This window comes from Pygocentrus nattereri, chromosome 30 (genome assembly GCF_015220715.1).
Source record: "Pygocentrus nattereri isolate fPygNat1 chromosome 30, fPygNat1.pri, whole genome shotgun sequence".
NCBI classification, from domain to species: Eukaryota; Metazoa; Chordata; class Actinopteri; order Characiformes; family Serrasalmidae; genus Pygocentrus; species Pygocentrus nattereri.
The window spans coordinates 9,960,972-9,983,993 of record NC_051240.1 but is presented as its reverse complement, the minus strand read 5'-3'; the positions used below and the strand labels follow the sequence as shown (position 1 = coordinate 9,983,993).

Genomic DNA, 23,022 nt, shown 5'->3' with positions numbered 1-23,022 from the left:
ACCTATTAGGGTAAGTCTCTGACAGTAATGATCCTGTGGCGGTGCCTCCTCTGCTGCTCTGTATATAGAGTCCACTGTTAAGGGCGTTGCAGAACTTTAATTGTTCTTTGACTTCAAGTTCAGGACAGTAATTTTTTTCAAAGACCTTTGTTTGGCACTTTGCAGTGTCTCCTCCTTCATTCTTCCACATAATATCATACTCTGCAAGCGAAAACAGGGTGTCTGGTGATACTCGGTGGTATTAAAGTAATTAAACTCAGCCCTAGTCATATATGACTCTGTCTTCTACTGCAGTGATTCACAAAACCACTCACAGACCCTACATTTTTGCTCTATCCCAATGCATTGCGAATTGGGTTGGAGAAAAAATGCAGACCATTTGGGGGTCCCTGGGGACCACTTCTCTGCTGGACATGCTGGTCGAAGCAGTATCACCACTGCACTCACTCACTCACTCTCTCTCTCTCTCTCTCTCTCTCTCTCTCTCTCTCTCTCTCTCTCCCTACAGTGCAAATAAGCTGGATGTGAACTGAAAACAGTCAAAAAGCTCCCAAAGACTGCAATTAAAGTTTGAGACATTAAGCTACTCTGCATGCTGCAATCCTCCAGCTCACACCTTAGAATCCACAATTTGCACTATTCCAAACTGAGTAACTTTAGAAAGTTTAGGTAAAAAATTACAGGATTTTGCAGTTGAGGACATTTAGAAGACGTTTGTATATTTTTTAACCCCTTAAACTGCAGGTTTATTATCTGAATATGTATAAAGCATAAATTTACACATACATAAGTTAGGCCATGATATTCCTGATACATTCACACATTCTAAACCTATGTAACCAACCATCTGCGATCTCTCAAATGAGCTTTAAATTTCATACTAAACTACAGATGATGAGTTCCAATAATACAAATTCAATAATGAAACCCTAGGCCTGATCTACACTACATCTGCAGAGTCATCTGTATTGCCTAGTCATAAAGACACATATGCCCTGGCTCACTCATTGGGGCTTAGGTTTTAAAGGGCTAATGTCACATTATATAATACAATATAATATATTTTGTTAACGTGTAAATGTTTGAATCAAGTCATTTCAATACATGACTTGTGTCCATGTATTCATGCTAAGATTTAATCAGTAACTACTATGTAACTAATATGGTAACACGTTATTTTGAGTGGTCCTTTTTAGTTGAAATAAACCCTCAATAGACTCTCAGTAGTAAAACATCAACAACATGATGTAGCAGCAGTGAATGCATTCAGTAGATTATCAAGAGACTTAACGGTGTAAATAAAAGTTGCTTATAAGCTGCTGAATTCAGTTGTTTTTTCAGTTTATTAGGAGAGTTCAAATTCATACACTATATTTCCAAAAGTATTCACTCGTACATCTAAATCATTGAATTCAGGTGTTCCAATCACTTCCATGGCCACAGGTGTATAAAAACAAGCCCCTAGGCCTGCAGACTGCTTCTACAGACATTAGTGAAAGAATGGGTCGCTCTCAGGAGCTCAGTGAACTCCAGCATGGTAGCGTGATCGGACGCCACCTGTGCAACAAGTCCAGTCGTGAAATTTCCTCACTACTAAATATTCCACAGTCAACTGTCAGTGGGATTATAACAAAGTGGAAGTGATTGGGAACGACAGCACTTCAGCCACGAAGTGGTAGGCCATGTAAAATGACAGAGTGGGGTCAGCGGATGCTGAGGGGCATAGTGCGCAGAGGTTGCCAACTTTCTGCAGTCAATCGCTACAGACCTCCAAACTTCATGTGGCCTTCAGATTAGCTCAAGAACAGGGCAGAGACCTTTATGGAATGATTTTCCAAGGCCAAGCAGCTGCATCCAAGCCTTACATCACCAAGCGCAATGCAAAGCGCTGAATGCTGTGGTGTAAAGCGCCGCCACTGGACTCTAGAGCAGTGGAGATGTTCTCTGGAGTGATGAATCACGCTTCTCCATCTGGCAATCCGATGGAGTCTGGGTTTGGTGGTTGCCAGGAGAACAGTACTTGTCTGACTGCATTGTGCCAAGTGTAAAGATTGGTGGAGGGTGGATTATGGTGTGGGGTCGTTTTTCAGGTCTCGGGTTCGGCAGAGCAAGAGATTTTGGACAATTTCATGCTCCCAACTTTGTGGGAACAGTTTGGGGACAGTCCCTTCCTGTTCCAACATGACTGTGCACCAGTGCACAAAGCAAGGTCCTTAAAGACATGGATGAGTGGGTTTGGTGTAGAAGAACTTGACTTGAAAATGCGATGAGTTTTGTTCAATTATAATTCCATTTATTTATTTTAATGTTCACTGTGTTATGACAAGCTCTGTGATGGACTGGCAACCTGTCCAGGGTGCATCCTGCCTTCTGCCCAATGACCACTGGGATACGCTCCATCATCCCTCCATCACCCAGAAGGATAAGTGGTTTAGAAAATGTGTGTGTGTGTGTGTGTGTGTGTGTGTGTGTGTGTGTGTGTGTGTGTGTGGACTTGTTTTCCTATTTTCATGGGGACACAACCCTGTTTACACACCAACCAAATGGGGACGCAAAACGTTATGGGGACAAAAACCATGGTCCCCATGAGGGAGACCCCTTAAAACGTGTAGCAGAGGGTATGACTAGGTGCCTCGCGCTTGATTTAGCTAAAGCCCAGGAGGAAGGTTTGGAACCGAAGTGTGTGTGTGAAGCTGTGCTCCACAGCGGCCTCTGTAGTCTGGAGCTGGTTTTGCAAGGGATGGGGCCACGCCCGCTCGCTTAACACACTATGCAAGTCTAATTTATGCAAATCCGCCCTGAGGGGAACACTGCGCATGCGCACTAGTAGGTAAACAGACCTAGCGCTTAAATCGAACATGTTCAGCTGTGAAGGTAATATGAATTCCCACAAAATGTCCAGTTTTTTGGTCTGATAAACATGTATAGTACATTCCTAATGTATATTACACCATAAAATCTATATAGAGTAATTATTAAGTCTAACAGAATTGTTAACTTAATCGTGTTTTATGTGTAATAGTGTTAACATGCTGAGCATTCAGTAAGTCAGTACAGCTACTTATTTTTGTGCAGCAGTAAAGCTAATAATTCGTAAAATGTGAGTTACAGTCATAGTTCTACAGTTTTTCAGAGTATATCCATGCATTTTTGCATTTTTATAACGTGTTTGTAAAGAGTGAAATCAGCTAACGCAGCTGCGCGAGAAAGCCACATTCTGAAGTTTTAAAATGGCGTTGTAGTTTTTTGAAGCTGCTCTCTTGGTCCGTGAACACTACGACAGGAATTCGCCGAAAACTACATTTCCCATCCTGCCTCGCTTCCTCCTGCACGGCTGTGTGGCTAATTGGTGATTTTCTCTGCTTCGTCCAAACGGACAGAAAGGTAAGGAATTCGCTATTTATGCTGGTTTGTGTTTTTTTGTGTGTTTGAAGACGTTTGTTTATCCTTAAGACTCGGGAAAGGACATGGAATTCGGTTCTTAGGCGTTAGTTTCCCGAATGAACGCTGCTAATTAGGCTAGGCTAGGCTAGGCTAGCGGAGCGAGCCGGGCAGGGAGGGGCGGAGGAGCAGCGCTGACAGCTCAGCCTCGGAGCCTCGGAGCGTTCGCTGACAGCTCAGTTACACCGGCGAGTTTGGCGACTATTAAACAGCGTTTTAGACGCTAAACATATTTTTAGACGCACTGCTGTAAGGTAACATCACGTATTCCCTACGCTTCTGTTTCCCCTACACGGGCAAATTTTCCTGTCTGTGTAATAAAAACACTTTGTTGGCATTTGTCACCAATTCATATGAGGCATTATCATATGTCCTTTTCCCCATTAAATCGGTTGGCAAGACCATCTAAGCTGGGTTTGGACTGTGTGATGAGTGGGCTTTTCCCCGCGGAAATTCATATAATCAGTTCATGTCTGTTTTCATGTAATTACATTTCATAAAACTTCACAGATGAAGTTTCTGTCTTATTTCTTTAAAAGTTGTGGCCCGAATGCGACCAAAGTCAAAGTGCGTATTGGTTGCTAGGCAGATTCTGCAGAGTCCAACCAATCATTAAATCGTGTATGACTTCGGGTATTTCCGCCGTAAGTACTGACAGGCGGAAAGAGCCGAACTCTGTTCGGAGCGCAGCGCTGTTACAGCCTCGCTGCCCGGGTTTCGCCCAGAGTGGGGAGGAGGGGGGAGGGGCAGAGCGCGAGAGAGCGAGCAGAGCAGCGGTGGGGGGAGGGGGTGGGGGGAGGGGAGAGAGCGCAGGGAGAGCAGAGCAGGTCAGCAGTGGGGGGAGGGGAGGGCATGGTGCTGGTGTTGGTTGAGAGGTGGTCCTGCAGACCTGTAGTTCTGAGCACTTTCTGCAGCAGATCAGACAAACAGAACAACATGCTGAGATGTTTTACTGGGGAGCCCTTACATGTTTTAATCAGCTAGTAATTGTGTGAATCTAGTGCCTTTCCTGCACTGCAGGGCTGAAATCAGCTGTTTTTCTTAAAAACGTAGTTTCTGTACATCAGAGTCTCCAGTTTTCTAGAGCTGAAAGAACAAGAGCAGTTAAATTCTGCATGTTGCAGTACTTTTGATTGGCTGTAATAAAACTTAAATCTCAATCTTTAAACCTACTGTTTGCTTTCTCACAGAGAAGTAACGAGTAGGAAAATTTAAGGGAACCCAGGCTGTTAATACTTGCAACAGTGTACATATCCAATACTATTAAAATACTATTATGCATATTACAGTGCTATTAAATTATTATATATAAACAAGAAAGAAATGTTTATTATAAAAGAATATGGCAAATAGGCAAAGTTCCTGTATGACTAGGCCCTCATTGTCACACTGTGATGTCATGTGGTTGCATTGAGATCAGTCCTGTGGTAAATAAGACAATCAACAAGTTTGTCTCCTGAGTAATATCACGTTCTAGCTAAAGTGGGAAAGATATGATATATTGGAGGTAAATGAGAATATTAGCTTCCTGTTCCTCGCTTAGTGGACGAGAGAGAGCATCCATTTGATGTGGAAAACAATAATGGCACACAGTTTCCAAGAGTAACACCAAAGAGAGTCAGCCACCATCCCCGTTAGAACCTGTTCTATCTACTTGTTCCTCAGCAAGTGATCAGGTGACTTTTGGTCATTGACAGGTGTTCCTTAGATATGAAAACAGCCAACTTTGATACGTGTAGCTTTACGATATATAGAATTAGAAAATGAAAGGGCAAAAGTATATCGTGAGCAAGTTTGGAAGTTCCAGAACGTCATATTTTGTCAGTTATGTTTAATGTATGTGATGACTTCACGGAGTCCCCACAATGCAGGCTTTGGTTAAATATGTGTAAATGAGAGAGATGTTGGGAAAATACTGTTAGCTAGCCTAGTGTCCCCACAAGTCACATGGTCACAAAATGTGTTAAGCGTCCTCACAAAGAATGTTTAGGCCTTAATGTGTGTAAGCAGTGAGGAAACACTACATTTGCATATCTCAGTGCATGTTTGAGTTTTGCAAAGTTGTAACATGTCTTCTGCTTTATGTTTGGTCCAATGTAATAGAAGTGTTATGTGTATATGAAGTCTGTCTTTGAATTTCTTGGTTAATTTCTCAATGTACCATATTTGAACAAATCAGGGAGGACACAGTTTCCAAGAGTAACATCAAAGAGAGTCAGCCACCATCCCCGTCAGAACCTGTTCTATCTACTTGTTCCTCAGCAAGTGATCAGGTAAGCCTCTTTTGGTCATTGACAAGTGTTCCTTAGATGTGAAAACAGCCAACTTTGATACGTGTAGCTTTACAATATATAGAATTAGAAAATGAAAGGGCAAAAGTATATCGTGAGCAAGTTTGGAAGTTCTAGAACGGCATATTTTGTCAGTTATGATTGTTGTATGTGATGACTTCACAGAGTCCCCACGATGCAGGCTTTGGTTAAATATGTGTAAATGAGAGAGATGTTGGGAAAATACTCTCAGCTAGGATAGTGTCCCCACAAGTCACATGGTCACAAAATGTGTTAAGCGTCCTCACAAAGAATGTTTAGGCCTTAATGTGTGTAAGCAGTGAGGAAACATTACATTTGCATATCTCAGTGCATGTTTTGAGTTTTACAAAGTTGTAACATGTCTTCTGCTTTATGTTTGGTCCAATGTAATAGAAGTGTTATGTATATAGGAAGTCTGTCTTTGAATTTCTTGGTTAATTTCTCAATGTACCATATTTGAACAGGTCAGGGAGGACACAGTTTCCAAGAGTAACATCAAAGAGAGTCAGCCACCATCCCCGTCAGAACCTGTTCTATCTACTTGTTCCTCAGCAAGTGATCAGGTAAGCCTCTTTTGGTCATTGACAGGTGTTCCTTAGATGTGAAAACAGCCAACTTTGATACATGTTGCTTTACGATATATAGAATTAGAAAATGAAAGGGCAAAAGTATGTCGTGAGCAAGTTTGGAAGTTCCAGAACGTCATATTTTGTCAGTTATGTTTAATGTATGTGATGACTTCACGGAGTCCCCACAATGCAGGCTTTGGTTAAATATGTGTAAATGAGAGAGATGTTGGGAAAATACTGTTAGCTAGCCTAGTGTCCCCACAAGTCACATGGTCACAAAATGTGTTAAGCGTCCTCACAAAGAATGTTTAGGCCTTAATGTGTGTAAGCAGTGAGGAAACATTACATTTGCATATCTCAGTGCATGTTTGAGTTTTGCAAAGTTGTAACATGTCTTCTGCTTTATGTTTGGTCCAATGTAATAGAAGTGTTATGTGTATATGAAGTCTGTCTTTGAATTTCTTGGTTAATTTCTCAATGTACCATATTTGAACAAATCAGGGAGGACACAGTTTCCAAGAGTAACATCAAAGAGAATCAGCCACCATCCCCGTCAGAACCTGTTCTATCTACTTGTTCCTCAGCAAGTGATCAGGTAAGCCTCTTTTGGTCATTGACAGGTATTCCTTAGATATGAAAATAGCCAACTTTGATACGTGTAGCTTTATGATATATAGAATTAGAAAATGAAAGGGCAAAAGTATATCGTGAGCAAGTTTGGAAGTTCCAGAACATCATATTTTGTCAGTTATGTTTGTTGTATGTGCTGACTTCACGGAGTCCCCACGATGCAGGCTTTGGTTAAATATGTGTAAATGAGAGAGATGTTGGGAAAATACTCTCAGCCAGGATAGTGTCCCCACAAGTCACATGGTCACAAAATGTGTTAAGCGTCCTCACAAAGAATGTTTAGGCCTTAATGTGTGTAAGCAGTGAGGAAACACTACATTTGCATATCTCAGTGCATGTTTGAGTTTTGCAAAGTTGTAACATGTCTTCTGCTTTATGTTTGGTCCAATGTAATAGAAGTGTTATGTATATAGGAAGTCTGTCTTTGAATTGTGTCCTGGTCACAAAATGTGTTAAGCGTCCTCACAAAGAATGTTTAGGCCTTAATGTGCATAAGCACTTTGAGTGACAGATGTAAGCATTATAAAGCCTGTCTAAATGTCTGATTTTAATGTTGAAATCTTTTACCTCAGTCTGTAAGTTTTAGAATTCAGTTTCTTAATCTTGTTTACTGTTTGTAAATACATTTTTTATGTAATTAAGGACCAATTTTATTCCAACCAAAGATGAAAATCCAGCAGATAATCCAGGTCAATGTCTGGAGCTGAAGATTTCTGATTTGTCTCATTGTGATTCTAAAGTGTCAATATTTTTATACATAAACAGAGAACTTATCTTTAAATTACGTAGCATTTCTTGTACTTTGGTCACACTTGCTGTCTATTTGTACCATATATTTACAGAGGACTGGAAAGAACACAATATCAGAAAACAGTGCTCAAGAGAACTATCAGCTGTTGCAATCAGGACCTGTTCTGTTTGCTTGTTCCTTAGCAAGTGATCAAGTAAGTCTCTTGTGGTCATTCCCAAGTGTTTCTTAGATCTGAAAATTGCCAACAAGGTTGAAATTGAATTTAGCATCTTTACAGTATATGTAGAATTAGAAAATCAAAGGGGAAAAGTATATCTTGAGCTGTGATAATTAGACGGTCATAAAGTGTGTTAGGCGTCCTCAAAGTATTTTTGACCTTGAATTCATTTTTTTTTTTAATTTTTGTATTCACTGTTGTTGAATGGAACTATTGATGTACCTCATTAATGTAAGCTTGTCACAGTTATTACATAAACGCTAAATTTATTTGACATGATCACAATTATGTAAGTCATTAGATTTCACAGTCATTGTTACAAAAAGCAGAATTTGAACTGGGTGCATTGTGGTGAGGAAATAAAAATACTTGATGACATTATGAGGCTTATGAAAACAGTTATGACTTAGAGTGAGTAATGTTTGTTTTGGTTAACAGTGCAGCTAGTTCTAAAGTTTTTAGCATGTATGATGGCAAAATTCGTTTTGATGATTTAGTTCTTTGTGGGAAAAAATCTACTCATAATTCTTTTCATAACTTATTAATCTGTAGACACTTGTGAGTATGTATATGCACACAACAGTGTAGTTTATTATTTAGCTACTAAGCAAACACAGGTTAATCAGCTAATTCAGCTACTTTTGGCTTGCATACAGTGAACAATTAAATCATTAATCACTATTATTTGTATGACAAAAGTGATCATGACGGGCCAAGATTTAACCACCTACTTTCTGAAAATCTGTTTAAAGTATGGAGTTGAAGCCTTTTGATTGTTCTCATTCTTGTCTAAAGGATAATATTCTTAAAGGGGTTTTTGTTCAATTGCATAGCATCTCTTCAGTTGTGTACTAATTCATGATTTTGTAAAATTGTACCATATATTTGCAGAGGTCTTAGAAGGACACAATTTCAGAGAGCAGTGCTCAAGAGGACTGTCTGCCATTGCAGTCCAGACCTGCTCTGTCTGCATGTTCCTCAGCAAGTGATAAGGTAAGTCTCTTGTGGTTATTCACAAGTGTTTGTTAGGCATGAAAATCACCAACTCTGAATTTTCTACAAGTGCTTCTTAGGGCACAGTACAGATTTTGCTTACTTTAAGGTCATTTTCATACTTGACTAACTTGTGTGTGTATACTTGTCAGCCTAAGTTATATACTCAATACTGAAATTGTGTAGGATTTTAAGCATACCTTGGGCATTGCAAAGTATGTTTTATCATTATCTCACATTTTAATTCTAAAATATATAATATTACAGATGACAGAGTAGGACACAGTTTTGCTGTTTTGTCAAAGAGAATCATTAGCCACTGTCATAGTCAAGACTCCTTCTTGCTACCTGTTCTACCTATTCATGTTCAAGTCTCTCGTAGTCATGTACATTTGAACTTTACAGATGAGAAATTCCAATCCTGAGAAGATTGCATGGGTCACCCCTATGTCTCATCAGTCAGAGCCTCTGAAGGATCACAGCAACAACAGCAGTTCTGGGCAGGTACATTTCTTTAAAAGTCATTAGTTTTTAAAAGCTTTCTGAAGTTGTAATCAGGACATGGGCTCAGCTGAACTTTTGAATGACAAGAAGTTTCTAATTACAGTATAGCACACTAACAATTCAGAATGAATGAACTTTCATACAATTCTGAGAAGAAATGTTAGAACGTAATATAGGCTCTCATATCAATGCACCTTCCCAGTCTTAGTTGCACAAATGTAACAGGCTGAAGTTAAATCATTCCATACAGTATTAAATCTACCGACAATTTAACTATGTTATGAGCATGCTTCTTTTTTACATTGATTTAACTCTGCAACTCCCTCAACAATGTTGTATGTTTTTCTTCTTTTATTGAAGAGTTCTTCGTCTGGAAATACTGATGACGAGCATGCGCATGTACCTAAATTAAGAAGGACTAGAAGTATTCTAGTAAGTATTTCATATTCATTCCAATGCAGATAAGTTTCATTAGAATATTAATTCATAGCTTAAAATTTCAATTAATTTATGGGCATGTGCCAGTATAATGTATATGCAGTATATTGCAATGTTAAAGACACACAGTAACGCTATTGTGAACTTCAAAACATTAAAAAAGCTGCAGGCCATAGACACACAACAGCCATTATTTAACAAACTCTCACTGCCACTGCAATGTCGTGCTATGAGCACATGTTAAGGTTATTACACACCAAGCAAGATGAGGGAAAAAATTCACAATATTCAGATGTAGTCAGCAATTTATTATTATTATTAAAAATTTATTTTTGTTATATCTTCTAATTTCTATGGCAAACTGTGACATAATATAGGATGTTTATCACAATCTGGAATCGTGAAAGGAGAAGTTTTTAACATTTCAGCAGTTAAAATAGAGCTTCATGAAATATTTCGCACACCTCATATCTCCATCAATCTGCAAATAAGGTAAAGTAAATGCTCTTTACAGAAAGGGGTAAAAGTTTTGATCTTTAGTTGACTTAATATGATATCTCAGTGGAATTTATGTCTGGGTATTGACTAAGGGGCATTCCATATCTAATTTTCATTTTCTTTAGACGTAAGTATGCTTGATTTTGTATTTTCACCTGTTCTGTTGCTCTTTGATCAAATTGAACACCAGGTTTACTTCTAAACTGATTGGGCTGATATCCTCCTGTGAAATTCTCAAATACACCACTGAATTCCTTTTTGCCAATGCCTCTTGCAGTGAGCCAAGTCATGCCCATACTTTGACACTAGAATCACTGAGACTGAACATGGGTATGATGTTCATTCTGCAGAATGTAGTGACTGTTTTACTAGACATCCTAGATCTTCCATAATTTGTACGTCAGGTAGTATGGCACAAAACTAGAAACAAATTCACAGCTCTTTTCAGAATTGTGTAATTTTATTCTTGTAAAATATTTCTTTGTATATGCATAATAGTTTGGGGCCATCTCCAAACTATTCCCACGAGGTTGGGAGCATGAAACTGTCCAAAATCTTTTGGTCTGCTAAAAGCATTAAGAGTTCCTTTCACTGGAACTAAAGGGCTGAGCCCAACTCCTGAAAACAACCCCACACCACCACTGCCTTTGACGCTTTGCACCACTGCCTTTGACGCTTTGCATTGCACTTGGTGATGTAAGGCTTGGATGCAGCTGCTCGGCCATGGAAACCCATTCCATGAAGCTCTATACGCTGTTCTTGAGCTGATCTGAAGGCCACATGAAGTTTGGAGGTCTGTAGTGATTGACTCTGCAGAAAGTCGGTGACCTCTGCGCACTATGCCCCTCAGCATCCGCTGACCCCGCTCTGTCGTTTTACGTGGCTGACCACTTTGTAGCTGAGTTACTGTCGTTCCCAGTCGCTTCCACTTTGTTATAATCCCACTGACAGTTGACTGTGGAATATTTAGTAGTGAGGAAATTTCATGACTGGACTTGCTGCACAGGTGGCGTCCGATCACGGTACCACGCTGGAATTCACTGAGCTCCTGAGAGCGACCCATTCTTTCACTAATGTCTGTAGAAGCAGTCTGCAGGCCTAGGGGCTCGGCTTTATACACCTGTGGCCATGGAAGTGATTGGAATACCTGAATTCAATGATTTGGATGGGTGACTGAATACTTTTGGCAATATGGTGTATATTATATTGGAATCCCAATTCAGTAGTCATGTGTCTTTCAGCAATCCATGAAAAAAGTAAATATTCAGAAAATCATGCAGGAGACAAATACTTGTCATATAGGCTTGGTTTATGAATTTGCCTTTTAATTTCTGATGTTCTGATGCATTTCAAAAATTACCCTTGTAATATTGATTTTTAGATGAGAGGGTTTGTTCCTGAAGATTCAGATGAGCTATTTGATTCTACTTTAGACAGTGGAGAGGAGTACGTCCTTGACTCTAGAGATGAAGGGAACAAAAGTAGTTCAGAGAGTAGTACCTCCCGTAAACCAGTGAAATGGAGGTGTCTGTCTTCTGTGGATGAAGCTACCCCCTCTAATCTTGTCCCTCATAGCACATCTTCAGGTGTCATGGGTGTTACAGAGAGAAGCAACCTTGAAGTTATGGATCTAAATAAAAGTCCTGAAGTGATAGAGAATGATGGAGTCTGCAGCAGTTCTGAGCCTGTTAGGACCACATACCTTATCATTATCAAGTACAGATATCTGATAAAGTGGCCGATAGGTGTACACAGCAACACTGCTGTGCCTGTTGCATTGGCATAGGTCAGGGTCACTGGTATGACAAGTAAAATGAAACAGTTGGTATGAAAGCTATGCTGAAAAAAATTCTCTCTTAAAACTGTAGCTGTGGAAACAAAACTCACTAAGCAGCAACAATGGCAGAGCCAGGCAGAACACTATTTCACTGTATTTCCTACCTGATTACATGTCATCAGAAAAACAGGAACATCTTCTAAATTATCTGTCTTTTACATTTTTGCACTGAATTAATTAAAGGAATAGTGTAATCTAGTGTAAATAAAATTGTCATTCAACACAAAATAAAGATATGAAGTTAAATCGCCTAAACCTCATGTTTTAGTGACCACAGTAAACAGATTTTATATAATTTTTTGCCACTGTTCATTGCTTAAACGGACTATATGACACATTTAATTGTTTTTTTTTTTTTCTTGAGGTCTACTTATTACTTGAGTGGTCAAAATCATTTCTACATGACCATTTCCCAACCCAGCCTCTTTCTTTTAAACAAAATTAAACAGGTTTTTGTTTCTATGCCTCTAAGATTGAAATATGATCAGTTATCTCTGTTCAGATTAGATTGTGCTTTGCACCTCATTCAGAAGTGAAAGACTTTTTAGAACCTCAGTGTAAATAGGCAGTAAGCTGAATAGGTTGGTTCCTGTGATGCAGAACCTGAATTCAAAACTGGCTGTTCTTGCAGCATAGTTTCCATATATTATGGAGCCCTGGAGGGGACGGAGGAAAAAAAATAAACTTGAGAGAACATTTTGCAGTTCGTACACACGTTTTTCTTTTATTTGTGGTTACGATTTCTTAAATCGCTCCCTCATTTCTTTTAATCGTGGTCATGTTTTCTTTTTAACTCAACATGCGTTATTTGGTTTTTTGATTTGTGCACAAAGTAATGTAATAGACACAAGCTGCTAATATGTACCTGAGACTGTCTTACTGGTTTTTATATGTTAGAGTGATGAGATAATGAACAGAAATGCTCATTAGGTCTGATTGTGATTTGGGTAGTTAAGGAAAAGTGTAAGTGTTGAGGAAAGTGTAGTTCTCCTTCACAGCAAATGGCCCACGGTGTTTCTGCTCCTGCATCAAGCTGCAGTGTTAGAGACCATCACACAATTACAGGACAAAATAATCAGCATTTCATTTCATTTACATCTAATCCATAGATCTATTAATCTCTCTCACCATTTGACCTCATCCCACATGAACGTTTCTGTGTGTGTTTGAGTTTGTTGAAATGACTCTGATCGTTTCTTCCTGTAATTGTGTGATGATCTCTAACACCACAGCTTGACTTTTCAAGCAACGTGTGAGCTACAGTTAGTAATGGTACACATATGTAATGCATCTGTATAGTATGATTACTGATAAAATGGCCAGACAGTGTTAATACGGGGTACTAAACTGGCAGATCATTTTAAAGCCACAAATTGTCAGAAAATTGATTTTTAACACTCCTAGTATACTTTGTTCTTTTGCTGTTGTTTGTCTTATTAACATTTGTGAGTGATGATTATCAGCGGTTCTTATGCTTGCATCTGAAGTTTTAAATACCAATGTAATGTCCACACAAAATAATTTTAATAATTTCTTGTGAGAGTTCAACAACATGATTGAAACAGTTCAACAAATTCACTATTTACTTAATCACTGTTCTGTGTTTTCCTTTATAATAATATTTATTTCTCATACTTAGGTAAAACACATGCACAGAAAAGAAGAAAAGCTTGGGAAGTGATTGAGATCCAGGCCGTGGAAACACACCTGAAAAACTTTATCAGTTCATGCCGTGTCCCAGGGAAGCTACCTTGCGAACAGTGCAAAAGAGCTGAGCCTTCAGCGCTTAAAAACAGAGATTGGCAGAGTGTCAAATTCTATGTTCACAATTGCGTTGTGGCTTACAAGAGAGATTTGAGCCACAATTTGTATTTTTTTTTTTTTGTTTATTTCATTTGAAAAACATGTAAATACACTGATAAGGCATAACGTTCTGACCACCTGCTCGTTTCTACACACTGTCCACTTTATCAGCTCCACTTACTGTATAGCTGCACTCTGTAGTTCTACAGTTACAGACTGTAGTCCATCTGTTTCTCTGATACTCTGTTACCCTGTTCTTCAGTGGTCAGGACCCCCATGGACCCTCACAGAGCAGGTACTATTTGGGTGGTGGGTCATTCTCAGCACTGCAGTAACACTGACGTGGTGGTGTTGTGTTAGTGTGTGTTGTGCTGGTCTGAGTGGATCAGACACAGAAGCGCTGCTGGAGTTTTTAAACACCTCAGTATCACTGCTGGACTGAGAATAGTCCACCAACCAAAAATATCCAGCCAACAGCGTCCTGTGGGCAGCACCCTGTGGGCAGCATCCTGTGGGCAGCGTCCTGTGACCACTGATGAAGGACTAGAGGATGACCAACACAAACTGTGCAGCAGCAGATGAGCTGTCGTCTCTGACTTTACATCTACAAGGTGGACCGACAAGGTAGGAGTGTCTAATAGAGTGGACAGTGAGTAGACACAGTGTTTAGGGGGCTAACAAAGTATCAGAGAAACAGATGGACTACAGACTGTAACTGTAGAACTACAAAGTGCAGCTATACAGTAAGTGGAGCTGATAAAATGGACAATGAGCATAGAAACGAGGTGGTCAGAATGTTATATCTGATTGGTGTATACGTGTAAGAGCTGACTTTTCCAAATAAAAAATAAAAAGGTTTTGGCACACTGTTCACAATCGCATTGTTGCTTTCATGTGTTCTAAATTTAAAAGGACAAAAATAAGTTCAAGTTTTGTAGAGCAGTGAAAATGGTATATGGGCATGTAGTAGTTCTTTGTCCATTGAAGCTAAAAACTGTCTAAAGCGCTCTAGACTAAATCACAGTGCTATAGACTAGGATTGTGTTATGTGAATACAAAATACATTTATTTGACTGGAAAAAAAAGGAATAATTTGTTAAACCAAGATGGCTGTCTTGTGTATGCACTTAAAGAAACTACAAATATTTTGAGTTACATTTGGAGTTTAATGATTTTAAATGTCCCCCTGATGTTATTTAACTGATCTGTGTGTATGCAAATTCGGTCCCAAGTACCGTCCTCAGGAAGTTATAATAATCACAGAATTTCTGTGTTATGCAAATTTAGTCCCAAGTCCCCATTTGGCAGAATCAGAACACACTGGGAAACTTACTTGGTTAAATCAAAAATCTGAGATGATCTTGGTGTTTCTTAATTTTAATTATACTTGCATGATTTTTTTCATGTCTGTAGGACCACGGGAAAGTGGTGTCCCCGAATAGCATGTCCCTGACTGGTGTCCCCCTTAAGAGATAATTACAAGTATAGGTGTGTGTGTGTGTGTGTGTGTGTGTGTGTGTGTGTGTGTGTGATTATTTTGAGTGAGTACAAACAGTACTGAAAAGTGCTTAAGTGCCTAATGAAACAGGCAGCTATCAACAGAAGTGGCCTCTCCATGTTTCTGTAATTTACTGACAGTGTTTGCAGAAGGCCAGTATCTGCAGATCTAAGATCACGTGGTAGAAAATAAACAGGGAAACCTTCAGTGTGGCACGCAGGTGCTTTAAACTAGAAAAGAACTTTAAAATCTACTCTAAAAGATACAGGTAGCAAGTACACTTCTTTATGAATGAGGGTGAGGAGCTCTCTTTCTTGTTGTTAGTCTGTGCAGCTGCATTTTGTGTGAGTTGTAAAGAATGGATTATTCTCTTAGGAAGTCCAGTAAAAAGAGGATGACAGTAATCATCTCTGCTTGTAACAAATGCATGAACTAGCTTCTCTCTGCCGCTCTGGGATACAAAAGGCTGAATTTTATATTTCTCAAATGATGCAAAGCTGCATTTACCAAAGACAATAACTTTGCTTTACAGAACTTAGAAAAGAATAGAAAACTCACTGACTCGAGAAACATCTATAATAAAAGTCACTGGGCAGGTGCTGAAGGTTCTTTGCTGTTCTTTTCTAAGAGTAAAGTCTGTGCTAGCTGACCATATGATACAGCTCTGGGCATTAGAAACTGAAAAATACTTGAGATTTAAATGAGAAACAAAACTGATGGATGACTGATTGACAGACATGTCACACTTACCAATGAGAAAGAGCGCTGCTCCAGGCTGGTTTTGCCCAGACTGGTGACGCTGCTCTTATGGGATTCTTCTTCAAAACTCCTCCTGCCTCCACCCACAGGATTCAGGTCCAGATGTCCATTTGGGGTCAAAGCACACAGTTTAGGATCTGGTGGGCAACATGATTCAACATCAGTCAACACAAATGAAAAAACCCATATATTCACTATCCACTTGATGAGCTCCATTTACCTCACAGGTGTACAGTCTGTAATCTGTCACTGCCCAAATAATCACTGGTCAGTTTCTGCTGCGGGCCAGATATTTTTTAGGTGGTGGAGCATTCTCAGCACAGCAGTGGCACTGACACGGTAGTGTTACTGCAGTTTTTACACACATCACTGTCACTGATACTGGTTGAGAGTGAATCACCACCAAAAAATATCCAGCCAAGAGCAGCTGGCAACTGGATCTCTAACACAACCTGCACATCAACAGACGAGCTACAGTCTCTTAACTGTGACGCTACAAGGCAGGAGTTTCTATTAAAATGGCCAGTGCGTTAACAACACTGTTTCATACCATTTCGTTTTTTATCAAAAGGGGATGCCACAATTTTTTCAACAATTCTGAATAACAATAATGGTTCAGTGTAGACGAACTTGCTGACTCAGATTGCTTTACAGTGGTGGTGATAGGAACCAGGGGTCCTTATGTCTACAACACAAACATAGCCATTTTATTAACTATCCAAAACTACCTACATGTCTTCTGAGTTTTAGATGTATATGTTAGTGATGGTAAAATAAAATCTGAAAAAAGAGTGTTCTTTGGGGTCTTTTTACCTCACAGTGCCCTGAATGTACCTCTCCGACATGAATGTATCAAAGAAATAGATAAAAACACATTTTAAGCCAAACTTTTGCTACAAAAGTACCATAAAACAATGTGTCACACCTTGAGCAGCACATATCTAACCACTTCATTTAATAGGTTTATGTGCAGGAGCTTTCAGAGGCATTAAACTCTTCAGACGTCTGGTTCCTATCACCACCACTGTGACTCTAAATGTGACTCTAATTTCTCTAGAACAGCACATTTTACACAAAACCATTCTGAATGTCTTTGTTTTACATCGCAACCCTTGAGACAAACCAGGAAATCCCTGACTTTTTATCTGATGGGGCAGTTTTGGTGGTCTACCAGGTGTTGCGAGTGGTTGTTAGGAATCCCATTTGTCTTTGTAGCTTATCATTGTTTTAAACTTGTTTTTCCTTTGACTTTCCACCTTTTTAAAGAGCAGGATCATCCAGTCTCCAAAAAATAAATAACTTTTGGCTGTTTTGATTGTAGATTAAACAAATGAAATCTCGGGCTCAGACTTTTGCTCATTATCATATATACACAGCAGAAACATGCGGAACAACTAACCTCACCTTAGATGTCAGCTTCTTGTTTATGCACTGGACAGAATGTGAAAGGTTTTGGGCATTTTAAACACAGCGATTAATAATTTACACAGACCCTCACTCAGGGCCAGGCTGAAGGTTGATGCTGACAGTTTTTCTGCAATCTCAGAAAAAGGTGTGGGCCTTAATGTAAATAATTAAGCACACTGTGGTGGACGGACTTCAGAGAGAAGAGAGAGAGTCTGAGAGCAGAGGAAAATAAAAAAGGATCAAGATATGACTGTCACCCAAAAGGTCAGGCAATTACTAAGACAATCCCAGCACGACAGGAGATAAGACACGGCTATTGAGTCTCAGGGGGACGCTGTCACATCTCTCTGCTTAATCTAACTGGCCTTGAAGGCCTGCATGATGTAACCTACAGACCACAACATGATTCATACATCATAGGCAAGGGCTCTGCTTTGGAGTCTGCAAACATATAGTGAGATTTTGAGAAGTGTAGACGTAACCTGGCTTGGTTCAATTGAGGAGAGAGAGAGAGAGAGAGAGATAGAGAGAGAGAGAGAGAGAGAGAGAGAGAGAGAGAGAGAGAGAGAGAGAACAGAAGGAAGCTGTAGAGCTTGAGTACAGTTTCAGAGTGAGCAGAAAGGAGGAAAGGCAAAAGAGTAGACTGAGGTTAAGAGTGGATGAACATGGGTAAAACACTTTTCTGCGGTGGGTCAAGTGAGGAGAATGAAGAGGAAGAAGCAGTATAGAGTGATGGAGAGAAGGATGGAGATTGTTTAGAGTAAATGGACGATAAAATATGGCATAAAGTGAAGCTAAATAGAACAGAAAGCATGAATGGATGGGTACTGCAGAATTCTGCAGTCTAGTCTCAAAGGGGAATCGTATTGATTTTTCAAAAATCTCTGCATATTTCAATCAGTTAGATGTAAACAAAGTTGTTCGGTCGTGGTTTGCTATGATATGAGATGCTATGCTGTGGAGAAACTTAACAAGTCAGATTATTTACAGTGGTGGTGATAGGAAGTGGCGGTCATGATATCTGCAGCACAAATTAACAACACAAATATAAAATGTATTTACCATGCAAAATGACCAGTACAACCCACTCCTGCCTGCAGATTGTTTATATGTATGCTGATATGGGTGAAATTGTGATAAATCTGAGAAAGAAAAAAAGTCCTTTGGGATGAGTTTGCCTTACAGCAGGGGTCGGCAACATATGGCTCTTTTGCTGCCCTGTTGTAGCTCCACAGCAGAATTAGATTTTAGGTCAAAATAAAATAATCCTCCTTTTCAGTAAAATAAAGCTCTGCTGATCTTTCAAAGACAGTTTATCAATGCTTCAAGTGCTTCAAGGCCCCTCTTCATCTCTGCCACTATCCGTTGCTTCTGCTGTCTTCCCAACTCTCCATATTTCTCACGGTGTTTTGTCTCATAATGGCTTCTAATGTTGTATTATTTCATTACAGCCACATTATCCCTGTAAACAAGACAGATAGGTTTATCCTTATTGGAAGTAAGAAAGTATTCAAGCTCCCACCTGTCCTGAAACCCCCTGCATTCACTGTCCACTTTTCAGCTAGCTAAGCATTTTTTTTAGCTAGCCAGGAGCTTATATTGGTTGGCCTCCTGAAAAGCAGCTAGTGCATTTGGTGACATGACTGGTGTGGTAAGACTGTGGTGTAACCGCTGTCCTCTAGATTGTTGTTGGCGGAGGCGGTGGTTGGAAATGCACATTGTGTTGCAGTGCATGCTGGGGATTATAGTGCAGCGCATTGGGAAATGGAATAATATTAATGGAAAACTAAAATAATTTTGCAGGCTGCATACGATTGCGCCACGGGTCTGATCTGGCCCAAGGGCGCTGTGTTTGACACATGGGCTTTAAAGGGGTGTATTACGTATCAAATATACATGTTCTGAGTAATAGGCTTACCAGAGAGCTGGAGTGAGTCCTTGTGTTTCTCACTCTCGTCATAGGAAGACCCATCATCATCCGAGTATGAGCGGTTAGCATCACCCTGAGGGAGGTATTAAGGAGAAATATGAGTGAAGTGGAGTAAAAAAAGAAAAGATCTATCACCACAAAAAGCATCACCAGAGCATCCTATCATTACTACCACTGCCACTACTACCTTTACTGCCCCTGAAAAGCTCAGAATTGTGGTTAACATTTTAAAAGCTTTAAAAGCATTTTTTTCACTTCTACAATGATTCTGACATTCACAGAGAAACATCTCGTCCCTGGAAAACACAAGAATAGAATTTTTTCTGGGTGGACTTGAGTACAGAGGGTTGGTGTATTTGCCATGTACTGTGAGAAGTGAGTGGGGTTGCCTTGCCTCTGCCTGAAATCCCTCCACCAGGATGGCCACCAGCAAGTTAAACAGTACGTAATTTCCAAAAGTCATGAGAGCCACAAAATAGAGAGCAGCCAGAGGTGAAGTGGAGGCCATGCCATTATACAGAACCACATTCCAGTCTTCTTGAGTCAGGATCTACAGAGGACACATATTCAAACACACATACACATCCAGACACTGATTAACTAAATACAGTACCACCAGTGAGGTTTCCTTCATTTTTCCACATTTTAAACCCTTTTTTGCATGTATTTTGTGAGAAATTATATATATAATTTACTGTTCTTGCTTAAAGTGGACCTAATTATTAAAATTAAAAGACATTTGCTTTCGGGATACGTTGCCTTGAGGCAACAAACTGCATCATACGAAAGAAATTATATGAAATATTTTGAAAGAAGTATGAATTTTGTTTGTCAAACTGGCTTTTCTAAATAAAATTGGTAACAGTGATAAACAGACAGTATGACTGCTACTAGGCAGAATAAACTGGAATCAGCTTCTAGCTACTAATATCATAATACTGCACTGTTAAATGTTACAACATCAAACATAATTCTAACAATAAATTCTAAATTCTAGACTTAATGATAAATGCAATGTTCTCTCATGTTCTCATTAATTCAACTCACTAATGGCTAGATCCATTCCCCTGTTGTACACTGTTGCTTTTAGGCAACAAATATGTTTCAGCAATTCTTGTTGTATAAAAATATTACTTTAAATGTTACTTAATTCTACAAACTGCCCACATACTTCCATTTTTTATGCTAGCATGGACGTTAAGCAATGCAGCCACTAGGAGCAGTCCAGAATAATTTTTTCTGACCACAATGATGGTGGAGGAGATCGTAAAAATGTACCAACTATGAAACAGATGAAAGAGGCACCAGGTGGTCTGTGAGGATATTAAATAATCTGCTAAATGTATGTGGAAAATTCTTTCCGCCTATATTACCAATGAGAGAAATTGGCACAGTGTCTCTCGAGAACTATCACCTACACTGCTCCCCTGGGCTTCCTGTGGTACTGCTCCGTTTTGTCTGTGTCCATAAGCTTTCAGAGAAAGTGCACAAATAAGGATGAAATCAACAGAGTATGGACAGAAGGCGCTGTCTGTATTTATATTTGTATTTGGGTCATTCCATGGAAATGGCACATTTTGAGTCCTCATCTCCTCTTTAGGTGTATTTTATCTACTGGGTCACAAAAATCTATATTTTAACAGCTTTACACATACATTGAAATATCTCCTTTAATACAGTGTATTTTTTTTTATTTGATCTTTTTATGAGAACTTTGTTTATTTATTTATTTTTGCTGACACCACCTATTTTGTCATGTCCCTCATGGCCTTCAACGAAAGTATACTTAGAATATACCAAATACAACTATAAAAAAGTCCATATATTTTGATGTCAACCTAAACAACTGTCTGTGTTTAATTGTTTGTGATATTATTTTTCAAAATTAATTGATAATTATTTATTAAAATCACATTATTTAGTTCTGTACCTAAGTAACCCCTCAACAACGTAACACAAATGAATCTCCCCCACAAAAACAATGGTATGATCCATATGATCCATATACATCAAGAAGTGACATCACTCAAGTCTTTTGGACAACAGGACAGCAAAGACAGGCAAGTGGCTTCCTTCTTTTATTTAATTTTGGTCATTTATCTTGTGATACTGTGGTCGCCAAACTCAGTGACTCAACACCGTCACATGAAAAAAGATAGAAAACTATTACTTATAAAAAAAGTTTTTTTTATTTCAAAACTATATGCTAATTCTGAATCTCATGCATGCCATGTGCTCTCTCTCTGGTATACAGTATGTAGAGCAGCGGCCATTTTGTGCAAAAATCACAACCCCGTCACACTCAACCCCGTTACATGTTTGACTGTGAGGTATACATATCAATGATACATTTAAGCAAAAAATTTGAAAATGTCAAAGTCCAATTTGAACCATTCTAGTGGAATGACCCATTTACTCTTTAATATAAGTGATCCTTAGGGCAACATTGTGCCAGGCTGGACAAATCAAAACTCACATTCTTCACATTCAGATTTTTCACAGTTGGTTCCTATTGCCTTATTCCACACTCTTGCCATTCTCTCAAGCAGCTTTATGAGTGGCAAATTGGAAGACTTATCCAACATGGAAGAAATTCTACATATGTTGCCATCTTGCTGGCTGCCGAAAACTACTTGCTGAGAAAAAGAGCGTTTTGCAGTAACTGTCAAGAATTTCTGCATTTACTTTAGTGTCAGAATGTCCAATAGACACAAAACATTATTCACTATCATACAGTACGTTCAGTCAGGTGTATCGCAATCTTTGACTGGTAGTGTTAAACCACTCTGCACTACCTGAAACACGGTGACTATGGCCCACAGCAGAGAGTCAAAGTTTTTCCTATCCGGCACCGTGTCTCCAGCATCCGTCTTCAGACTGAACTTACAGCCAAATATGTGCATCCCCAGAATACTGCAGAGTGAGAGAGATAGAGAGAGAGAGAGAGAGAGAGAGAGAGAGAGAGAGAGAGAGAGAGAGAAAGGGGAGAGCAAAGAAAGACAGATACAGTGGAGAGTAAAAGGGAGAGAGAAAGAAAAAGAGAGGGAGAGAGAGAGAAGAGAAACAGAAAGAAAGAAGTGATATGGAAAACGAGAGGGGGAGTGAGAGAAAAAGTGAAAACGTGAGAAACAGAAAAAGGAAGTGGGAGTGAGAGAGAGAGCAAGAAAGAGGGAGAAAGAGGAGAGAAACAGAGAAAGAGATAAGTGAAATGGAAAATGAGAGGGAGTGAGAGAAAGAACAGAAGCAGAGAAAGGAGTAGTGAGAGAGAAAGACACAGAGAGAGCGAGTAAAGAGATAAAGGGGGAGAAATAGAGGGAAAAGGAAAAAATAGAGAGCGCAAACAGACACAGACAGACAGACAGACAGACAGACAGACAAAGAGGGGAGCGAGACAATAATCTCACTTCTTTCCTCACCTCAGAAGAGAGTGTGTGT

General features: G+C 39.3%; 1 protein-coding gene and 2 long non-coding RNA genes across 4 annotated transcripts in view; 2 read left to right on the top strand and 1 right to left on the bottom strand.

Moving 5' to 3' along the window:
* Positions 1 to 23,022, bottom strand: part of LOC108430011 (voltage-dependent T-type calcium channel subunit alpha-1I-like) — a 362,256-nt gene that overhangs the window by 88,628 nt on the left and 250,606 nt on the right. For both annotated transcript variants that reach the window (XM_017702138.2, XM_017702139.2), the window contains exons 13-16: positions 22,383 to 22,500; positions 19,982 to 20,137; positions 19,576 to 19,660; positions 16,242 to 16,387 (exon numbers count right to left, since the gene is read on the bottom strand). In XM_017702138.2, coding sequence (XP_017557627.2) covers positions 16,242 to 16,387; positions 19,576 to 19,660; positions 19,982 to 20,137; positions 22,383 to 22,500 — 505 coding nt within the window. The remainder of the gene's footprint in view (positions 1 to 16,241; positions 16,388 to 19,575; positions 19,661 to 19,981; positions 20,138 to 22,382; positions 22,501 to 23,022) is intronic.
* LOC119262937 lies at positions 4,308 to 8,019 on the top strand. The gene is made up of 4 exons (XR_005129999.1): positions 4,308 to 5,714; positions 6,218 to 6,316; positions 6,824 to 6,917; positions 7,795 to 8,019. It is a non-coding gene; the product is annotated as an uncharacterized LOC119262937 (long non-coding RNA).
* LOC119262938 lies at positions 8,828 to 14,096 on the top strand. Its single transcript, XR_005130000.1, has 4 exons — positions 8,828 to 8,913; positions 9,319 to 9,417; positions 9,778 to 9,849; positions 13,830 to 14,096. It is a non-coding gene; the product is annotated as an uncharacterized LOC119262938 (long non-coding RNA).